The sequence below is a fragment of the Diabrotica virgifera genome, chromosome 1, assembly GCF_917563875.1.
Source record: "Diabrotica virgifera virgifera chromosome 1, PGI_DIABVI_V3a".
NCBI lineage: Eukaryota > Metazoa > Arthropoda > Insecta > Coleoptera > Chrysomelidae > Diabrotica > Diabrotica virgifera.
In genome coordinates, this window is record NC_065443.1 from 290873239 (window position 1) to 290892355 (window position 19117).

The following is a 19117-nucleotide window of genomic DNA, read 5'->3' on the forward strand; positions in this document are numbered from 1 at the left end:
ACCTTACATGGAGAAAAAGAAGATTTTTAAGAAAATTTAAATATGCTCTCTATAATTTGATCTTATTTTTTTCAAAAACCATTCATTTTTTACCCGCTCAACTTTTTGAACATAAAAATGACACTGTAGTAAAATGTATAGTAGAAGGAAAACGATACATTTAAATTCTTGTGGGTGAGGGGTTAAATATACTTCTCAATTTTTTTCTTAAAATTCGTTAGTCATCAATTTTTTGCAGCATATCTCGCTTAGTTTGAATGTAATCGACATTCAATAGTGCTTATTTGAAAGGACTTTTCAAGCACAATAAAAGGTATTGGTAGCATTATATACATAAAATCGACCGTTTCTCTGTTATTTCAAGTTGAATACACTGCTTTGAGCATGCACCAAAAAAAAAACAAACTCTTTTTACCTACCATATCTCTTTTTGTGTTATAACTAGAAGATTGAAGAAGGAACGAATCTCTTTGTTTTTTTATGAGCTACAAAAATATTTTATATAATTTTTTTAGTTAGATGCATTGTTTTTAAGTTATTCGCAAAAAACCCTTTGAAAAGGTGTTATATTTCAATGGAAATGGCCAATTTTCAACCACGAATAACTAAAAAGTATTAAGTTTTCGAAAAAAATTATAGAACAGTTTTTGCTTAGAATTGGGTTCTCTAGCAACTTCCGTAGTTGTTTAACCAAAAAATTTTCCACCCCCCGAGAAGGGGTGGGAACCGCCCCCAAGACAAAAGCACACATCGGCATAGGGTAGACTTTGAATAAGGAGATATTTTCAGGCTATTCCTAAAATTCCATTAAAATCCCTGCAGTAGGATAGAATGCGGAGGTAATAACCTGTTCTTGCTCTCATTGACTGCCCTAATACACTACTCCAAGAAATTAACACACTACCTTAAAAATGGGTCATTTTGATGTCTCGAATTTCCTAAACCTGTTGTCCGATTTAAGTGATGTTTTTAATATGTTATAGCCTTATTCTTTAACAATATCGCTGCAATAATATTGCTACTAGACAGGTAGATTGTCATCGTACACCGAGTGTACCAATCAAACTGTGTTTTTTTTCTTAAAGTTCACAACACCCTGTGGAATATTCTAGCATTTATAAAATACTGCAATTAAAAGCCAACTATAGCCTCAGGTTTTCTTAACATTTTGTTTTTCGATTCATTCGCTATGTTGGGTGTGTTTACGGATAATAAAAAAGTTAGGTACTTTAACAACTAGCAATGTTTTTCATCAATACAGGGTGTTTCTAAATAAGTGCGACAAACTTTAATGGATAATTCTGCGTGAAAAATAATGACAGTTTGCTTTTAAGTATATGTCCGCAAATACTTAGTTTCCAAGATACGGAATGTTGAAATTTTTCTTACAAACTGACGATTTATTTATTGCTCTAAAACCGGTTGAGATATGCAAATGAAATTTGGGTGGTTTTAAGAGGTAGTTATTGCACATTTTTTGACATACCATTAAGAATTTTATATTCTCCATTGGGCGCATACGGGTCATATTACATTAAATAAATCGTCATTGTAAGAAATATTTCAACACACCGTACCTCGGAAACGAAGCATTTGCAGACATACGTTTATAAAGCAAACTTTATTTTTCCATTTCTTCTTCATGCAGAATTATCACTTAAAGTTTGTCGCACACCCTGTATTAATGAAAAACATGGCTAGTTGTTAAAGTACCTAACTTTTGTATTATTCAACGTAAGCGATTAAATAAAAAAAAACAGAATGTTAAGAAAATCTGAGGCTATAGTTGGGTTTTAATTTCAGTATTTTATAAATACTAGAATATTCCACAGAGTGTGGTGAAATTTGAGAAAAAAACACAGTTTGATTGGTACACCCGATATACAATAACAATTTAGCTGTGTAACAACAATATTATTATAGCGACATTGTTAAAGAATAAGGCTATAACATATTAAAAAAATCACTTAAATCGGACAAGTTCAGGAAATTCGAGACATTAAAAATGACCAATTTTTAAGGTGGTGCGTTAATTTCTTGGAGTAGTGTCGTTTAACCACTAAATTGGTCGATCATGTTGGTTTCCCATATTACCCACATTACCAAGAATTCCTTAGTGTTTAAAAATACCCGTTTCTTGATAATATCAAGTACATTCTTTAATATTCCTTCTAATGCCCTATTTTTATTGTTAGAGATCCAATGAACTCTTCAAAGCCGCTCAGTCCCGATCTGGCAGGTCGTTCTTCAATGAAGTAGCTTCTAGGGTAGAAAGGCATCTCAACGAAGCTGTAAAAGACAATGATTTCATTTATCACGAAATTATTCCCGATATTAAAAGTGTTGATCCAATCGGTAAGTACTTGCTGCTAATTAAAATGCGCTTGATATTGAAACAATAATTTATTGAACAAGAAATACATACCAATTTACAGTTCTACAGTTGAGTCCATGAAATAAGTCGGAAATTTACTCCACGTAACAGCAAGTGACAGAAAATGGCTACTGCTCCGATTACGGATTAGGTATACTATAAAATTTGACGTTATCAAACAAATAGAAAATAAAATGGGTCCCTCATTCATTTGTTGTAATTAAAATCACTCGGTTAAATTTAAAACGAATTCTTGTGCTTGTGCATAATCTAAAAAAATTCAATTAAATATTTTCTTTTTGTCATTTCTTTCACTTTTGCGGTAACTTAAACAAAACCATTTCTTAACTGTGGAGTGAGGTTAACTTTGTATGTAAATTAATGGCAAAATAAAATACACTTACCATAAAATTTCAAACTCCAATATAAAATTAGTTACAATATAAATAACTTCTCAATGCAAAAACTTGATAAAAAACAGTAAATATCCAAAAAATTGACAGCCACAAGTAAACAAACCAGAAACGTCAAAAATTGAACATAAAATCGGAAAACGCCCCCAAGCGGCTTTTTGTACCTCTCTCTTTTCGATGTACTGAGTCTAGAGCGTTCTTAAAAATAGCATGTGTCTTTACTTAATAACATACGATAGCTGGATTGTCTTTAGTTTCATGCGTGGAAAACAATGATGCTAGATAAAAGTATGTGTTTTATCTCGCCAGGTATTAATGACGCATGGGTAAAGAACCATGGATTCGACTACTCAACTGTAAAAGAAAAGGTTAATAGTAATATTTTTTAAGTGTTTAATAAAATAGTGTGATTTTAGTTTTCATATTTGTTTGTTTTGTAGGCAAAGCTCAGCCTGCCAAAGTGCTACAAGTAGCCCATCCAATGAGCCAAAACTTCAACGACTTGTTCACCGAGTTGGTACCCGTGGCAGTCCATCAGGCTCTTGCTTCTTATGATATCAGAAAAACCGAAATAGTCAATACTGAGATCACTAAATTAAGAGAATCGTCTCAGATGTTGAATGGTCTTTTAGCCAGTTTGAATTTACCTGCTGCTATCGAGGTTACCGGTAGTGGAGATGAAGTACCTCCGTCCATTTTGGAAAAATCTAACTCCATTATTACTTTAGGTATGTATGTATAGATTACAACTAATGGAACATTTGAGAGTCAAAGTGTTATAAAATATAGTATCGAACTTACCCAATTGCCAGCTTGAGATATATTTAGCTTTCGATCCCCTTTTTGGAGTCATCTCAGTACTTGGTATTTCATGTGCGATTATTTATTTTAGGAGGTCTAGGTGAGCTAGAACGCATGGTCACCGAGCTACCAGAACTGTTGAAGAGAAACCAAGACATTTTAGATGAAACAGACAGAATGTTAAATGAAGAAAAGTCGTCGGACGATGCACTTAGAGCTCAATTCAAAGAAAAGTGGACGAGAACTCCATCCGATAATCTCACGGAAATGTTCAAGTCTAATTCTGCAAAATATAGACAGATAATCAATAATGCTGTTCAGGCCGATAAGACTGTGAGAGAGAAGTTTGATTCTCACAAACAAGGTAAGGATTATACTTTTTTGTTATGTTAATTTTTTTAATGCTTCGACTTAGGTGTGGCTTGGGTACAAGAGAAGCCTTATTAAATGTCCAAGTATGGTGTATTCCACGAATATACGACTGTTTTGGATTATCGCGACAACGAATATTTTAGTGTGCAAGATAAGAAGTACGAAAGTATTTTGCTCTAATAATTACTCCAATAAACAACAATATAATTTGCAATTTACTTTCGTTCTTTATATTTTGCACAGTAAAATATTCGTTGTCACGATAATCCAAGAGGGTCGTATATTCGTGGAATGGGGTATAAATACAGATATGCAGAGATATAAATCAAGAGGTATACATCTCTGCAATCGATTTTGAAACGGTTTTTGACCGGCATAATAAAATGCTAGAAATATTGAAAACAGCTGGATGGACGATAAAAATTTACGAATAATTACAAATCTATACTGGCATCTAGTGGCAAGAATAAAAGTTGAACAAGAACTGTCAGATGAAATAAATAGAAAGGAAGTAAATAGACCAGTAAATGACTAGGCTGTATACTATGGCCTTTATTCTTTAACTTGTATTCAGAGGAGATATTTAAGAAGCATCTTAATCTTAATAATATCTAAGAAGCCAACAGTAGGTATTATTGTCAATGGAGTAACCGTGAACAATATGTATTAGATATACTGACGATACCTTAGTGTTGGCTAATTGGGGAGAAGACTCTCGAAGTCTAATGAACAAAATAAAACAAACCTGTGATCAGTATGGATTAAGATTCAATGTTAAGAATATTAAATATATGATAGCAAAAAATTATGTATAGGATGACGGAATAAAAGTCGGAGATGCTACACTGGACAGAGTAGAGAAACTCGTGTATCTCTGCAGTAATATCAATGAGTGCTAGGATTCAACCGCAGAAATTAAAAGCCGAATAGAACAAGCCCGAGTTACCTTTGTAAAAATGAGAAGCGTACACAGCCACAATCTTGGTAATGACCTTCGTGTTCGACATATTGCTGTTATATTTTTCCAGTCCTATTATATGGAGTGGAAGCGTGGACTCTAAGGGTACGGAGATATCGAAGATACATGGATGTGCGACGTGGAGGTCGCGATCGCTACATTGATGTCAAAACAAATCTTCATTTTCTTATGATATTGCACATACCAAACATGTTTCAACCGCTCACCCTCGCGACCTATCATCGCGGTTTACAGCGATGTCGATGCCAAAACAAAATAGTTTGTTTTACATCGCGATCGAGCTGTTGATGGCGTGGTAAATTACAAGTTTATTGGTGAGTTTTAACCACGTGACATTCGCCGGAGATACGAGTGGTATAATTTGATTAATTTCTTCTTGTAATCATGTTGCGACAAGTTTTGATTGTTTTGTTAATGCTTGGTGATTTTGTACAAAAAAAAAATGAAAGATGAGCTGATAGATTTGGTGTTGCTTATGTACATAATTTTATAATATTAAAAAGCTAACTTTTCCTGAACACGTGTCAGTTACCTCAGAAACCGCAAAGAACACTGAAAGGAAGGTATCTTCGGTATATCCGTATCCTATGTGAGGCTATGCTTAAACGCTTGGAAGCCTTTGAAATGTGGATATACAGTTCACCAAATATAGCTGAAAGTGTGAAAATAACGACGATCATGATGCGCATTCGTCAAACGAGACGGACTTCGCACTCGCACTGACGGTCCAGACCGTTTGTATGTGCATTCTCACTTCATTGTTAGCGCAGGCAATGGGAATTTCACACTTTCAGCTATATTTGGTGAACTGTACAGACGACTAAGAATGAGCTGGGTCGACAGAGTTAGAAAGGAGGAGGTCCTTAGAATGAAAGAGATGCAAGCTGGAATACTTCCGTCACATTATGAGACACCCTGAAAAATACGAATTTTTTCCACCTACCTCTACCGAAAGTATACTTTTCCAGACCTGATTGTAGGGAGCAAAGTTGTACTTTTCCTCCCTAGGGAGGAAAAGTAAAAGTGACGTCATGGTATTTCATTCATGAAATATAACTTATTAACGCCCTGTACAATATCTGTTTTCTATTACGTAAGTATCTATACATTTTAACGTTTATTTATAAAACACCCTGTATTTTGCAGAATGGTAAAAAACAGTAAATTGTTATTTTGATTTAACAATGTTTACATTAATAATTTGACTTATATTTGACAGTTGACAGTTATATTGTACCTACTTGTTAGTTTTAATTCTAATAAATTTTGTTGGTTAGTTACATAAATAAATTAAGTAAAAATGAAAAAATGAGTTGGTATTTGAGGATGGTGGAAAAACCATATGTATAACATGGGAGTAAAGTGCCTTTTCCTCCCTTGAATGATTACTGCCCTCCGTTACGCGTAGCGTCGGGCAGTAAACTTCATTCTCGGGAGGAAAAGTAGCACTTTCCTCCCTTTACATCTGATTATTCAGGGACAGACCCAAGGTAAATGTCGTACTGGTAGAAAAAGAACATCATGGCTGAAAAATCTACGACAATTGTAGGGAAATTAAGTACACCATTATTCATCTGCTGTAAATAAAATCACGATAGCGAATATGGTAGCCAACATGACATCCTACGATCGATATCGGTCTAGAAGACCAACGGTGGAACTAGAAGTAGAAGAACAAGAATCAGGTTATGGACATTAATACAAATAATTAAGGAACAAGAATAGAGAGTAATAGAGTTATAGAGGCTCTTTCTTAGAGGTATCTTTCATTGCGTCAAAGTTTTTCGATTTCTTTCTAACGCATTAAGTTGAAAGTTACAGAAAAAAAGGTACGTCCGTGATCACAGTCATTTATAACATTTATTCTAGTTGTCGATAGATGGTGCTATAATCGAACAAAACTGATTTACGAATTATATATACAACTATAATCTGTACAATTTATAAGACTAGACAAATCAAAGAAAATACCATTTTATAAATGCAATAAACACAATTGATTTGTTTTTATACCAAATTGCAAATAAATGGGTTATACTGCAATACCCTTTTCATATTTGGCTGATTACTATTTTGACAACTGTCACATTTAACTTAAATGTCATGTTAGAATAAATGTTATAAATATTTATTAAAGTCCTTTTCATGAGCATTTTGCAATGCGTCACAAATGATGGAAAAAAGTAAGTCCGTGATAATACACATTTATGACATTTATTCTAACATGACAATTTACTTAAATCTGACAGTTGTCACATTTTATTTGCAATTTTGCATAAAAACAAATCAATTGTGTTTATTGCATTTATAAAATCGTATTTTCTTTGATTTGTATAGTCTTATAAATTGTACAGATTATATTTGTAGATATATTATATAATTCGTAAATAATTTTTTTCGATTATAGCGCCATCTATCGACAACTAGAATAACTAGAATCATCATCATTTTCTTTGCCTTATCCCTATGCGGGGTCGGCTTCCCTAATTGCATTTCTCCACACAATTCTATCCTGGGTCATATCAATATTAATCCCCTTTACCAACATGTCCTGCCTAAACGTCTCCCCCCACGTCTTCTTTGGTCTTCCTCTCCTACTCCTTCCAGGAATCTGCACTTCAGCTACTCTTCGTATTGGATGATTAACGTCTCGACGTTGAACATGACCAAACCATCTCAACGTATGCTCTCTCATTTTGGCATCAATTGGTGTCACACCTAGACTTCCCTTAATATACTCATTTTTAATTTTATCCTTTCTTGTCAGTCCACTCATCCATCTAAGCATTCTCATCTCCGCCACATGCATTCGTTGTTCCTCTTTATTTTTCACTGTCCAACATTCAGTTACGTACATCATAGCCGGTCTTATGGCTGTTTTATAGAATTTTCCTTTCAGCTTCATTGGAACTTTTCTGTAACACAACACACCACTCGCTTCCTTCCACTTGATCCATCCAGCCCTAATTCTACTGCATGCATCTTCATCTATTTCTCCATTACTCTGTAATACCGATCCCAGGTACTTAAAACTATTGCTTTTTACAATCAGTTCACCATCCAAAGATACCATTTTATTTGTAGTAACTCCATCTTTAAATGAACATTCCAAATACTCTGTTTTTGTCCTACTAAGTATTAAACCTTTTTCCTCCAGAGCTCGTGTCCACTGTTCCAGTTTTTGTTCTAAGTCTCTTTCACGATTTCCTACTAACACGACATCATCAGCATACATTAAGCACCATGGAATATTACCCTGTAGCTTCGCTGTTATCTGGTCCAAAACTAATGAGAATAAATACGGACTAACCACCGAGCCTTGGTGCAATCCTTTCACATGAAATTTATCAGTCTCTCCCACACCTGTCCTAACACTAGTCGTTACTTCCTGATACATATCCCTCACAGTCTTTACATATGCACCAGGGACTCCTTTCTTATTGAGTGCCCACCACAGAATCTCTCGAGGAACTCGTATCATATGCTTTCGAGGAATCATATGCTTTCTCAAGATCAATGAATACCATATGAGCTTTTGTTTCTTTACTCCTGTATTTTTCCATCAACTGCCTTATAATGAAAATTGCGTCTGTTGTTGATCTGCCCTACATAAAGCCAAATTGATTCTCGGATATGTCGGTCTCTTCACGTATCCGTCTATCAATTACTCTCTCCTAGAATAACTAGAATAACTAGAAAAACTAGAAAATACCCTATTCCACGAACATACGCCTGTTTTGGATTACTTCGACAATGAATATTTTACTGTGCAAAATAAGAAGAACGAAAGTAAATTGCAAATTACATTGTTGTTTATTGGAATAATTATTAGCGCCATTTACTTTCGTACTTCTTATGTTGCACAGTAAAATATTCGTTGTCGAAGTAATCCAAAACAGGCGTATGTTCGTGGAATGGCCCATAACTAGAATAAATGTCATAAATGTCTGCAATCACAGACGTGCCTTTTTTTCTGTCATATACAATTTAATGCGTTAGAAAGAAATCGAAAAACTGTGACGCACTGAAAAATGCTCACGAAAAGGACTCTATCACGGACTTACCTTTTTCTTCGGTCACTTGTGACGTACTGAAAAATGCTTCTGAGAAGGACCATAGTAGAGTAATCATAGAGTAATGATACGGAAAAATAGAATGGGAGAGTCAAAATAGAGTCAAGCACAATTGAGTGATGAATGATATAGAATTAACAATATAGTGAGAGAGCAAAACGAAACATACCAAGAAAGTGATTTCATTAATGAAGTAAATAACCTTTTTCATTTTTTAGGTATGGAACTGTTAAGTAATGGCCCAGGGGCAATACAGAGTGCATTGCCCAGTGGAACCGGTGGAAGCGTTGGAAATTCCTCTGCCGTTGAAACTTTAAGGGGATTAATGGAAGAGGTGGACACAATTAAGGCCGAAAGAGAAGCCATTGAGGCTGAGCTGAAGAGTCCCACGACCGATATGAAAGATGCCTTCCTCGGTGCTCTCGCTAAAGAAGGCGTCATCAATGAGGCAGCTATTTCTTTTGAGAATTTAGGCAAGATCTACGGTCCTCTACAAAAGCAAGTCGCAGAAAGTATCGAGAAGCAAGGATCTTTGGTCCAAAGAATACAGGTGAGTCTTTGGAAGAATTTTAATGTTAAAAAGTCAATTTCAAACCACATCAGCCCTGTGATGAATCACTCACGTTAAATATACAGTAAAGTTATCCTGTAGTTAAGTTATAATCGTCGAATTGGTGTGATGTATCATATTTAACTTAACTACTTGCGTTATTTCTTGACAGTTCTTGAGTTATCTGATGTATCAACTGTCACTTTATAACGCGACCTTAAACGTGAAGGTATGGTGGTTCCTCATCATCTGGACCATCTCGGATGGTTGGGGGTTGGTTACCCCCTACGATAGGGGTTGATGAAGTAAACACTACTTACGGTATATTCATTTATTCACAATTCGGAGTAACTACGGTAAAGAGTTGGTGGCTAATGTATGTTCACCCTCTGGGGTGTCAAATATCAATGATGAGTCTTTACGCAATGAATTTAGAATGTAGAATGTGGAATTCCCTGTCTATGTTTTGTATATATAAAAGTGAAAGTGTTTTGTATTATAAATGCCGAATCAGCTTGATTATAAATAAAGAATAATATGTGACACTGAAAAGCTGACGCTTGCAGTATCGATAACTGATACACTTGTGGAGTAATCTGGGTCAATCATGTGTATGAAAACAAAGCGTGTTTGTTTACCAAGGACATTTAAATATTAAAAGAAAGTGTCTTGCTCTTAATAGGATGCTTACTAACAGATGCTGTGAATCCCAATACATCTTCCCCTTCCCTCAAAATTTTCTGACTACGGAAAAGGAAGAAAATTTTCAGATAGTACCACCAACTGATTACTGCGTTTTAATCAATACAAATTAAATTTTTATTTCCTATAACTAACAATTAAATACAAAGAAAAATGTTCGTTATCAACATTGTTCCCGTTTCACTTGTCACTCACTGTGTTCTCGGATTGTAAGCATATAATCTATTCTTATGTATTTCCCTGATTTTATTGTTTTCCATTCTGATCTTACAATTAACGTTATTTACCTCTGTTATTGTGAAAGGGCCTACATAAAGACTATCAAACTTACTGTTGGAGAACTGTATTCTCCACCCAAAATAAATTCTATTTCACCAACAACAAATTTCCGCGCCGCCTCTGTAACAACCATAAAATAATTCCATTACGCAGTGAAAGCTTCCAAGAATGTTAATCTCCGCCCCCTCTTTCACCCAAAGCACCCAACGGAAATATTTGTTAACGGGATGAAAGAGCGGGGTTCAACAGTCAGTCAACTATCAACACTCATTAAGAACGTACGCAAAAACCTCTTTTCATTTACGCTTTTTCGAAGAGAATTCTTCACGCCGCAATTAGCAAAAAGCCGGTACAAAGTGTAAATATATGTGTAGTGGCGTCTTTCACGGATAAGTTGTTAACTCAATTGTTCACATGTAAAATTCTATTTCTTGCCCTTTTCAACTTCATTACAGTCATAGCAAAATAGAAAGTGTTTTATTTACATTAACAATTCAACAGGCCAGAATTACAGCATCTTACGGTTCATTAAAAGTTCTCCTCTTAGCTATCGAAGGCTTAGCGACACATTGAACTTACTGCAAGTGCAAAACGCTGGAAAGAGACATTGGAACTACTCCAAACTCTCCATGGAGGAATGTTGAACACCGGCGTCCCTCCACTTACCTTCCCTTTTTACCAGGACTAGATCTCCTATTTTAAAGTGTTGTGTTGTTTTAATGTATTGGGATTCACAGCATCTGTTAGTAAGCATCCTATTAAGAGCAAGACACTTTCTTTTAATATTTAAATGTCCTTGGTAAACAAACACGCTTTGTTTTCATACACATGATTGACCCAGATTACTCCACAAGTGTATCAGTTATCGATACTGCAAGCGTCAGCTTTTCAGTGTCACATATTATTCTTTATTTATAATCAAGCTGATTCGGCATTTATAATACAAAACACTTTCACTTTTATATATACAAAACATACACAGGGAATTCCACATTCTACATTCTAAATTCATTGCGTAAAGACTCATCATTGATATTTGAGACCCCAGAGGGTGAACATACATTAGCCACCAACTTTTTACCGTAGTTACTCCGAATTGTGAATAAATGAATATACCGTAAGTATTGTTTACTTCATCAACCCCTATCGTAGGGGGTAACCAACCCCCAACCATCTGAGATGGTCCAGATGATGAGGAACCACCACCATACAAAGGTATGAGATAACTTCGTAGTTATGTAAGGATTTGTAAGGTTAGGTTTATCTTTTGACTTTAATATCAAATATAAAGCAGCACAAAATTAAAAATATCAAAAAAATATACCTAAAATAATAATTAAAAACACGTAGGTAATAATAAAATTAAAACAATAATTAAAAATGAAAAATAAAGCTAATAATTTGAAAATAGAAGGGTAATACAATTTTAAAAATTATACAAAAATCAAATCAAGAGATATAAATTGAAATTTATAAACATCGAGGGATTTTAAGTAATGTTCTTTCTATCTACTTTTAATGATACCTACACCACCGAACTCGAACAGCTTTTCGGTCATCGGTAGTGGGTGAGTTACTTCTCATGATTATCTTTCTCGCTCCAACTTGTACTGATTGTACATAAGGTTCTCTTTGGAAGGCAACTCAATATTTTCTTCCTTTATAACGTCTGGAAAATAACTCATCTGATAACGGTGAATGATACATCACACGGAATTTACGTTAAAAGTTATCGAGACAGTTATCTGTCAGAGTTATCTTAACTTTAACGCAAACGTTAAAAATATCTTCGGTGATTCATCACAAGGCTGAATAATATAAAAATTATGTAAATAATTTGTTATTTTAAAATGATGCAACGGTTGCAAGTGTGAGTCCATAAATGCTATGGTTAGGTAAAGAAAGTGGTCAATACTCACAATCTTGTATGTTTTGATAATTTTCTTTACCTAACCATTGTATTTGTTCCTTTGTTTAAATGGTTTTTAATAGTTTAATGGTTTTAAATAGTTTTTTTTTATTTTTTTCAGCAAGCTCACTCCCAATTCGTCTCCGAGAGGGGTTCTACTGCTGGTGGAAGAGAACAGATGATGTGTTCTTTGGCCTCTGCTCACGATGCTTTTAGGGATTTATTGAACAACTTACAAGAAGGCACCAAATTCTATAATGATCTGACACAGGTAATATATGCTTATGTTTGGATTCATTTATACATTTACCTCAACAAGAGAGTATCTGATAAGTAGAAGGAACTATGAAATGACCGGCAAGATCTCCGGAAATTAACCAAACTGACTTTTGTAAATAATACTGCTCTAAATTTAGAAATCGCTATGAAATTTATTTGTACCGCAAATCGTAAACATTTATAGGTTGGGTATCCTCAAAGATATATCCAAAAATAGAAGAAGAAGATCTATAGGTTAAAGATCTTAAATGTCACAATTTTTATTTCAAAATTTTTTGTAAATGATTTTCGTATCATTACAATAGGGGACTTGCATACAATTTTTTATTCGAAAAGGAATCACAACAAAACATAATTTAAAATATATATCAACGAAAAAGTTGTTTTTGTCTTTCTTTTGGCCACTAAAGACGATTAAAATCGAGGGAAAATTCAAATTCAAATAGCGGCCAGCCCAAAATGCGCCCTTATTGGTTGTGACGTCATATCATTGTAATGTTTAAACTCAGCGCCATTAATTCATTACGTTTTATATTCATTTAGTTGTTGTAATCATTTTATGGTGTATTTCAGTTTTATAAACCTTTAGGTAGCTACTGTGAACTATATATTTTATAATATTTGAGTGTTTTGGTTAGGACAATTTTTTTAAAATGACCGAAGAGGTTTTTTCTAAAGGGCAATCTGATAACTTACCCATTGTAAATATGTTTATGGTGACCAGGTGGCTATATATTTTCAAAAGGATGGAAATTTCTACACTCACTACATCACTTCATCTACACTCACCGGCACAAAATTCCGCCACTCAAAATTTTTGATTAAGTTTGACAATTTTTAACTTTATTATTTGTACTCCAATTTTCAAGGTTCATGCATCATTTGTAGGTACATATATTGATGTCGTTTGTTATTATTCCGGTAACAAAAAATGTTTGCTAGATGGCATTATACGGGGGTGAATAGAAGTGTTGTATTTTCTCCTGACTAAGAAATTCTGTGGAAAAATTGGAGGGCTAATTTCGTTCCATACTCATTTTGTGTTATCCTGGAGGTATCACTAAGGTTCTATTTTTTGAATTATCCGAATACCTCTTTTTTTTTTGTAAGAGCTGTAAGTAAAAACACTGCTTTGAAGGCTTATTTAATTAAAAATATCAAGCCCACTAAAATTAACAAAACAAAACAATTGAATAGCGGGTATGTCCACCTCTTGCAACAACGACTGCTCACAATCTGTTTGGCATCGAATAAAGATGTGTTATCCTTGCCTGGGAATAGCCCGATATTCCACTAACAGGGCCATAGCTGTACCAAATTTGCTGGAGGCCTTGGATGACGGCGAATAACTTTTTTTAATTCGTCCCATAAATACTTAATAGGATTGATATCTGGGCTGCATGCGGGCCATTCTAATCTTATCAATCCAGCCTCTATTTTATGAGTCAATCAGTGGTTTTATTTACAAAAAATGGTACAGCTCTTACAAGAAAAGAGATATTCAGATATTATTTCAAAAAACAAAAAATTTATTGATGCCTCCGGGATGATATGATAGGACTATGAAACAAAATCAGCTCTTCCATTTTTCCACAGAATTTTTTAAAGTTGGGAGAAAGTACAACGCTTCCTTTCACCCCTGTATAATGCCATGCAAGCAAATTTTTTTTGTTACCAAAATAATACCAAACGATATCAATACATGTAGCTACAAACTGGTGCAAGAATCTTGAAAATCGGAGCACAAATAATAAAGTTATACATTATTAAACAAAATCAAAAATTTTGGGTGGCGGAATTTTGTGCCGGTGAGTGTATATACATTCTGTATTCAAAAGCTCTGTGTTCTTTTTGTTCAAAATACACTTAGTTTATTAAAAAAAAAAACTATTGAGCAGACAACAGATATTACATTAAAACAACAGATACATTAGAATTAGCTTCGCAATCATGAAGACCTTGAGAATGAGCTAAAATGTCTTTAATGTACTTTGTAACAACTTTTGGGGGTTTCAATGGTTTTAATTTAACAGAATGGCATTAAACCAGACTTTCATAGTATTTACTTTTTTTTTCCGTAGTAAAAACACACACAATTCTATTAACTCTATCTCTTCAAAAACTGTGTTAGATTCCAAACCAAATTGTATGTAATTTTAAATGAAACGTTAGAAATGTCATACAAAATATGATGATATGACGTCGGAAGGGTTCGTGCGCTTTTTAGATCGTTTGATATGATTTAAATACATAGACGATTTGAAATTTGTACTTTTAAGTTATTATGAGGTTTTGAGGCGTGAAATTTTGAAAATCTTATTTTTAAACGAAACTGAACATTATTATGTAATAAAACAAAAATGTGCCCTATTAATTGTGGGTTAATCCCTTAAACAAATATCTGTGTTAAACATGCCACAAGAAACTATTTTCAGGACAAGTTTGTGTATTCTTTTCAAATTTAATAAACTTAATATTTTTTTATGTGTTTTAGATGCTGGTAACCTTCCAAAATAAAGTATCAGACTTTTGCTTCGCCAGAAAAACAGAAAAAGAAGAACTACTGAAAGATTTGACTCAAGAAACTAGCCGAGGAACCCACGTACAGCCTACTACACCAAGCTATCACACAGGTTCAGTATTTTCTAAATAATAAAAATTAAAAAAACAAATTTATTTAAATGTTAATTTTGTAATAATATATTTGTTTTTTTTTAATGTGTATATTGACGAGAAATCTTCTAAATTTTCAGACCCACCAAAGGCTGCCGAACCAGCTCCAGCTGCACCACCATCACAGCCGTCTCAAGCCTCGGGATATCTGCCATATCCAGTGCAAGGTCAGGGTATGCCGGTACCATACGGAGCTACACCTAACGCTCCTTATCCTACGTATGTGCCTCCGCCAATGCCTCAAGGCTACAATCCATATGGAACCATGCCTTATCCATGTAAGTATGATATACTTCGTACTTCATTTAATATTAATACTATCCTGAGGTTATCACTACCTCGACTATATACTCGTATACGAGTCAATGAACGTAAAAAAGTATGGATGTACTGGACATGTAATTAAGTCAACGAAAGAGTACCCCCCGTTAAGATAGGCAAAATGCCCTCAGTCCCAGAATTCAATTATTGTTTTCATCTTGTAACGTTCTATGTGATTAAAAAAAGTAAGGCTCAGCGCAATTTTAACCCTTCACCCCTACCCCACCAACAAAATCGTCATTTTTTGTTTTATCTTTTTTTAGGTGAGATGCAATTATTTTTAAAAATTTGAAAAAATTCACACGCATAGTTGAGATTTTTACAAAAATATGTCTATTTTTTGTAGAGCATTAGGTCGAGTGTGTACATAACCTCAAAATGTATTTTTTTTCGAAAAACCTTTTTTAAGGATGCCTGCGTGTTTAATTTTTTTATTTTATGTATTTTATCAAAAACTATATTTCTATATTTCTTCAGATTTTTCCGTAAATTGTGCCACCTTCAAAAACCTAAAAACCCTAAAAACTGGTTTTCAAGGGTTTTGGGGGATTTTTCCTATAGGTCTATAAAGACTTCAAAATAGATCAAAGTTTCTTTTGTATAGATTATGTATAATTTGAAGTAACTGAGTCCTTTGGGACATTCAAAAATGGGAGAAACACTTTCTAACCTGCAAAAACGTGGACGTTTTTTGGGGTTATTTTTTGGGGGTTTGAAGGTATTTCGCTCAATTTTTGAATGTTCCAAATGACTCAGTTATTTCAAACTATATATAACCTATAAAAAAAATCTTGATTTGATCTATCTTGAAATTTATAAAATAAGGAAAATTCCCAAAAACCCCTAAATCGCAGTTTTTTTAGTGTTTTTGAAGGTGGCGCATCTTACGGAAAAATCTGTAAAATTAGAAATTTAGTTTTTGATAAAATACACAAAATAATAGAAAAATAGACATGCGCTACCTTCAAGAGTTATAGGTACACTTGTTTCGAAAAAAAAAAAACATTTTGAGGTTAGGTGCACTCAACCTACGGGTGTATAACTGTTTTGTAAAAGCCTCAACTATACGTGTGAATTTTTTGAAATTTTTCCTAAAAAAATTTACCTAAAAAATAGAAACAAAAAGCAACTTTTTGGAGATGGGGAGGGGTGTGGTGGAATAAAATTGCACTATCTTATTTTTTAATCAAATAAAACACGTAAAAAAATTAACTAATTTATTCAGGTTGTATCGATCTTAAAAATACGATTAACCCCGTAAACACTCGCAACAATATGGTTTTTGGGCGGTTTGAACATGCTTGAACGTTTGGAATGGTGGGTTAAAATTGAACTGTCTTATTTTTTAATCATACAAAACGTAAAAAAATGAAAAAAAAAAGTTGAATTCCAGGAGTGAGGGTACTGGGGGTTTATTTTGCCTATCTTACGGGTACGGGGGATGCCCTTTAACCTTCCGAGGATTAAAAACAACAAATTTTCAGTAATTTTTTTAATTAATAAATTGGTTTTTTTTCAGCTTCTTATCAATTCCCACAAGGTCCACCCGGCAGTTACCAGAACATCCAACAGGCTGCTCAAGCGCCATTCCCTCAACAGCAGTTTGGCCAACAACCCGGATACGGTCAACAACAAGGAAATTACCCACCTGGAGCTTATCCTCCAGGAACCTACCCCAACTGGCGTTAAATCCTGTGTTAAATATGGCTTCTAGTCCAGCATATAGCACTGCACAACGTGAATAACAGATCTTGTATCGATTATAAAAAAGATAGACCTCGGTTATATCCAACAGAAACTATAAATACTCGATTTTTGGTCGCGACTGTTATGCATTACATTTTTGTACGGACACTGTAGTAGTTGTTGAAAAAGAGTTTTCTCTCTTAGTACTAGTATTAGAAATTGGCAGTGCTGGTATACATAATATTTTTAAAGGTCTTCTGATTCTAGAAAAGCATTTATAAGTTTTAGTTTTTATATTTCTGTATTCATTTTCGGCTCGTTGGATATGGCCGAGTTTTATTTTTAAGGAAAATGCTTAAACCCTGGCTTATACAGTAATTTTTCAATGAATTAGGGTTGAAATTGTATTCTATTTTAACATTGTGGTATATTATTGATATATTATTATAATTGATTATATTCTTCATTATTCTATTTTAAAATCATGTTTTTTAATAAATGAATATAGTTTATGTCATACACTGTGTATTTCTTCCAATCTAAATAAAAAGCAGATATGGACGTCCTTGGGAATAAAATATTCAAATAAGAAGAAAGTACATCGCTATAAAACCTACTAAACATTCGAATAAGATGATAAAGCGGAAACAATAAGAAAGTAACGAAAAATTGGCATAAGAATGCCAAAATTTATACAGAAAGTTCGGAATCTTATTACTTAAACTGAGCAGGCGTATACAGGGTGATTGATTAGTGGGGTAAAGCTTAATAGATCCGCTATAGTAATAGATAGCGATAAAAGGTAAGAACAAAATTGTAGCCAACTTTAAGCTTCACATTATAAAATTAGTTAGAATGTTACAGGGTGTTTGATAACACAGTGGCAGACCAAACTTCTGTTTTTTTAAATGGAACACCCTATATTTTATTTTATATTCGAAATCCTGTTAACTTCTCCATCACAAAAATATAAAGGTTTGTGATGTTATACAGGGTATTTACAAAGTTATAACCAATTTTCTATGAAAATCGTAACAAGTTCGACTACCTATATAAATAAGAATACGCACAACAGCAATGGTTTATTGATGCCATATTTTTTATGTATTGTCAAAATTTTCAAAAATGATTGATATTGCTATTTTTCTTTATATCAAATACAGACTGAGACAAAACGCAAGTACATTATTTTCTCAGTAATTTTAAATGGAACACCCTGTTTTTTACATCACTACTGAAAATTGAAAAGTACCATTACCGTACTTTAATTTTTAGATAACATTCCCTATGTCTATATTTATTAATTTTCGAGATATTTTCATTTTTCAATGGACGAGAAGCGTGGCCACCCAGATCACCAGAATTTAATAAACTGGACTGATTTTTTTGGGATTGGTTACGTGAATAATGAAGTTTATAAAATACCTCCAACAACAAGGGATGAGATGAAAAATAGAATACAAAGTGTATTTTGATGTGTTAATTTACAAATGCTTCGTAGTGTAAGTAGCTCATTCAATGCTCGTTTTTAGGCGTGCATAAATGTGTTTGGAGGTAATTTTGAACACCTTATGTAATTATGTATTAAAAATATTTTATTAAAAGTAGCTTTTAATTTTTTCAAACATGTTTTTTTGCAAAATGTATTACAGATAAATTATTTTTCGTTCTTTATTTGTTACATTTACATACAAAAGTAGTGTTAA

The 19117-nt window shown here is 33.7% G+C and overlaps 1 protein-coding gene across 1 annotated transcript in view; it reads left to right on the forward strand.

Annotated features, from left to right (window-relative positions):
• The window catches only part of LOC114329754 (programmed cell death 6-interacting protein), a 57568-nt gene extending 39638 nt beyond the window's left edge, over nucleotides 1-17930 (forward strand). Inside the window, exons 8-15 of the mRNA XM_028278961.2 lie at nucleotides 2196-2355; nucleotides 3228-3515; nucleotides 3680-3952; nucleotides 9231-9562; nucleotides 12574-12723; nucleotides 15226-15364; nucleotides 15485-15682; nucleotides 17245-17930. Coding sequence (XP_028134762.1) covers nucleotides 2196-2355; nucleotides 3228-3515; nucleotides 3680-3952; nucleotides 9231-9562; nucleotides 12574-12723; nucleotides 15226-15364; nucleotides 15485-15682; nucleotides 17245-17414 — 1710 coding nt within the window. The 3' untranslated portion in view covers nucleotides 17415-17930. The remainder of the gene's footprint in view (nucleotides 1-2195; nucleotides 2356-3227; nucleotides 3516-3679; nucleotides 3953-9230; nucleotides 9563-12573; nucleotides 12724-15225; nucleotides 15365-15484; nucleotides 15683-17244) is intronic.
• Nucleotides 17931-19117: the final 1187 nt, after the last annotated feature.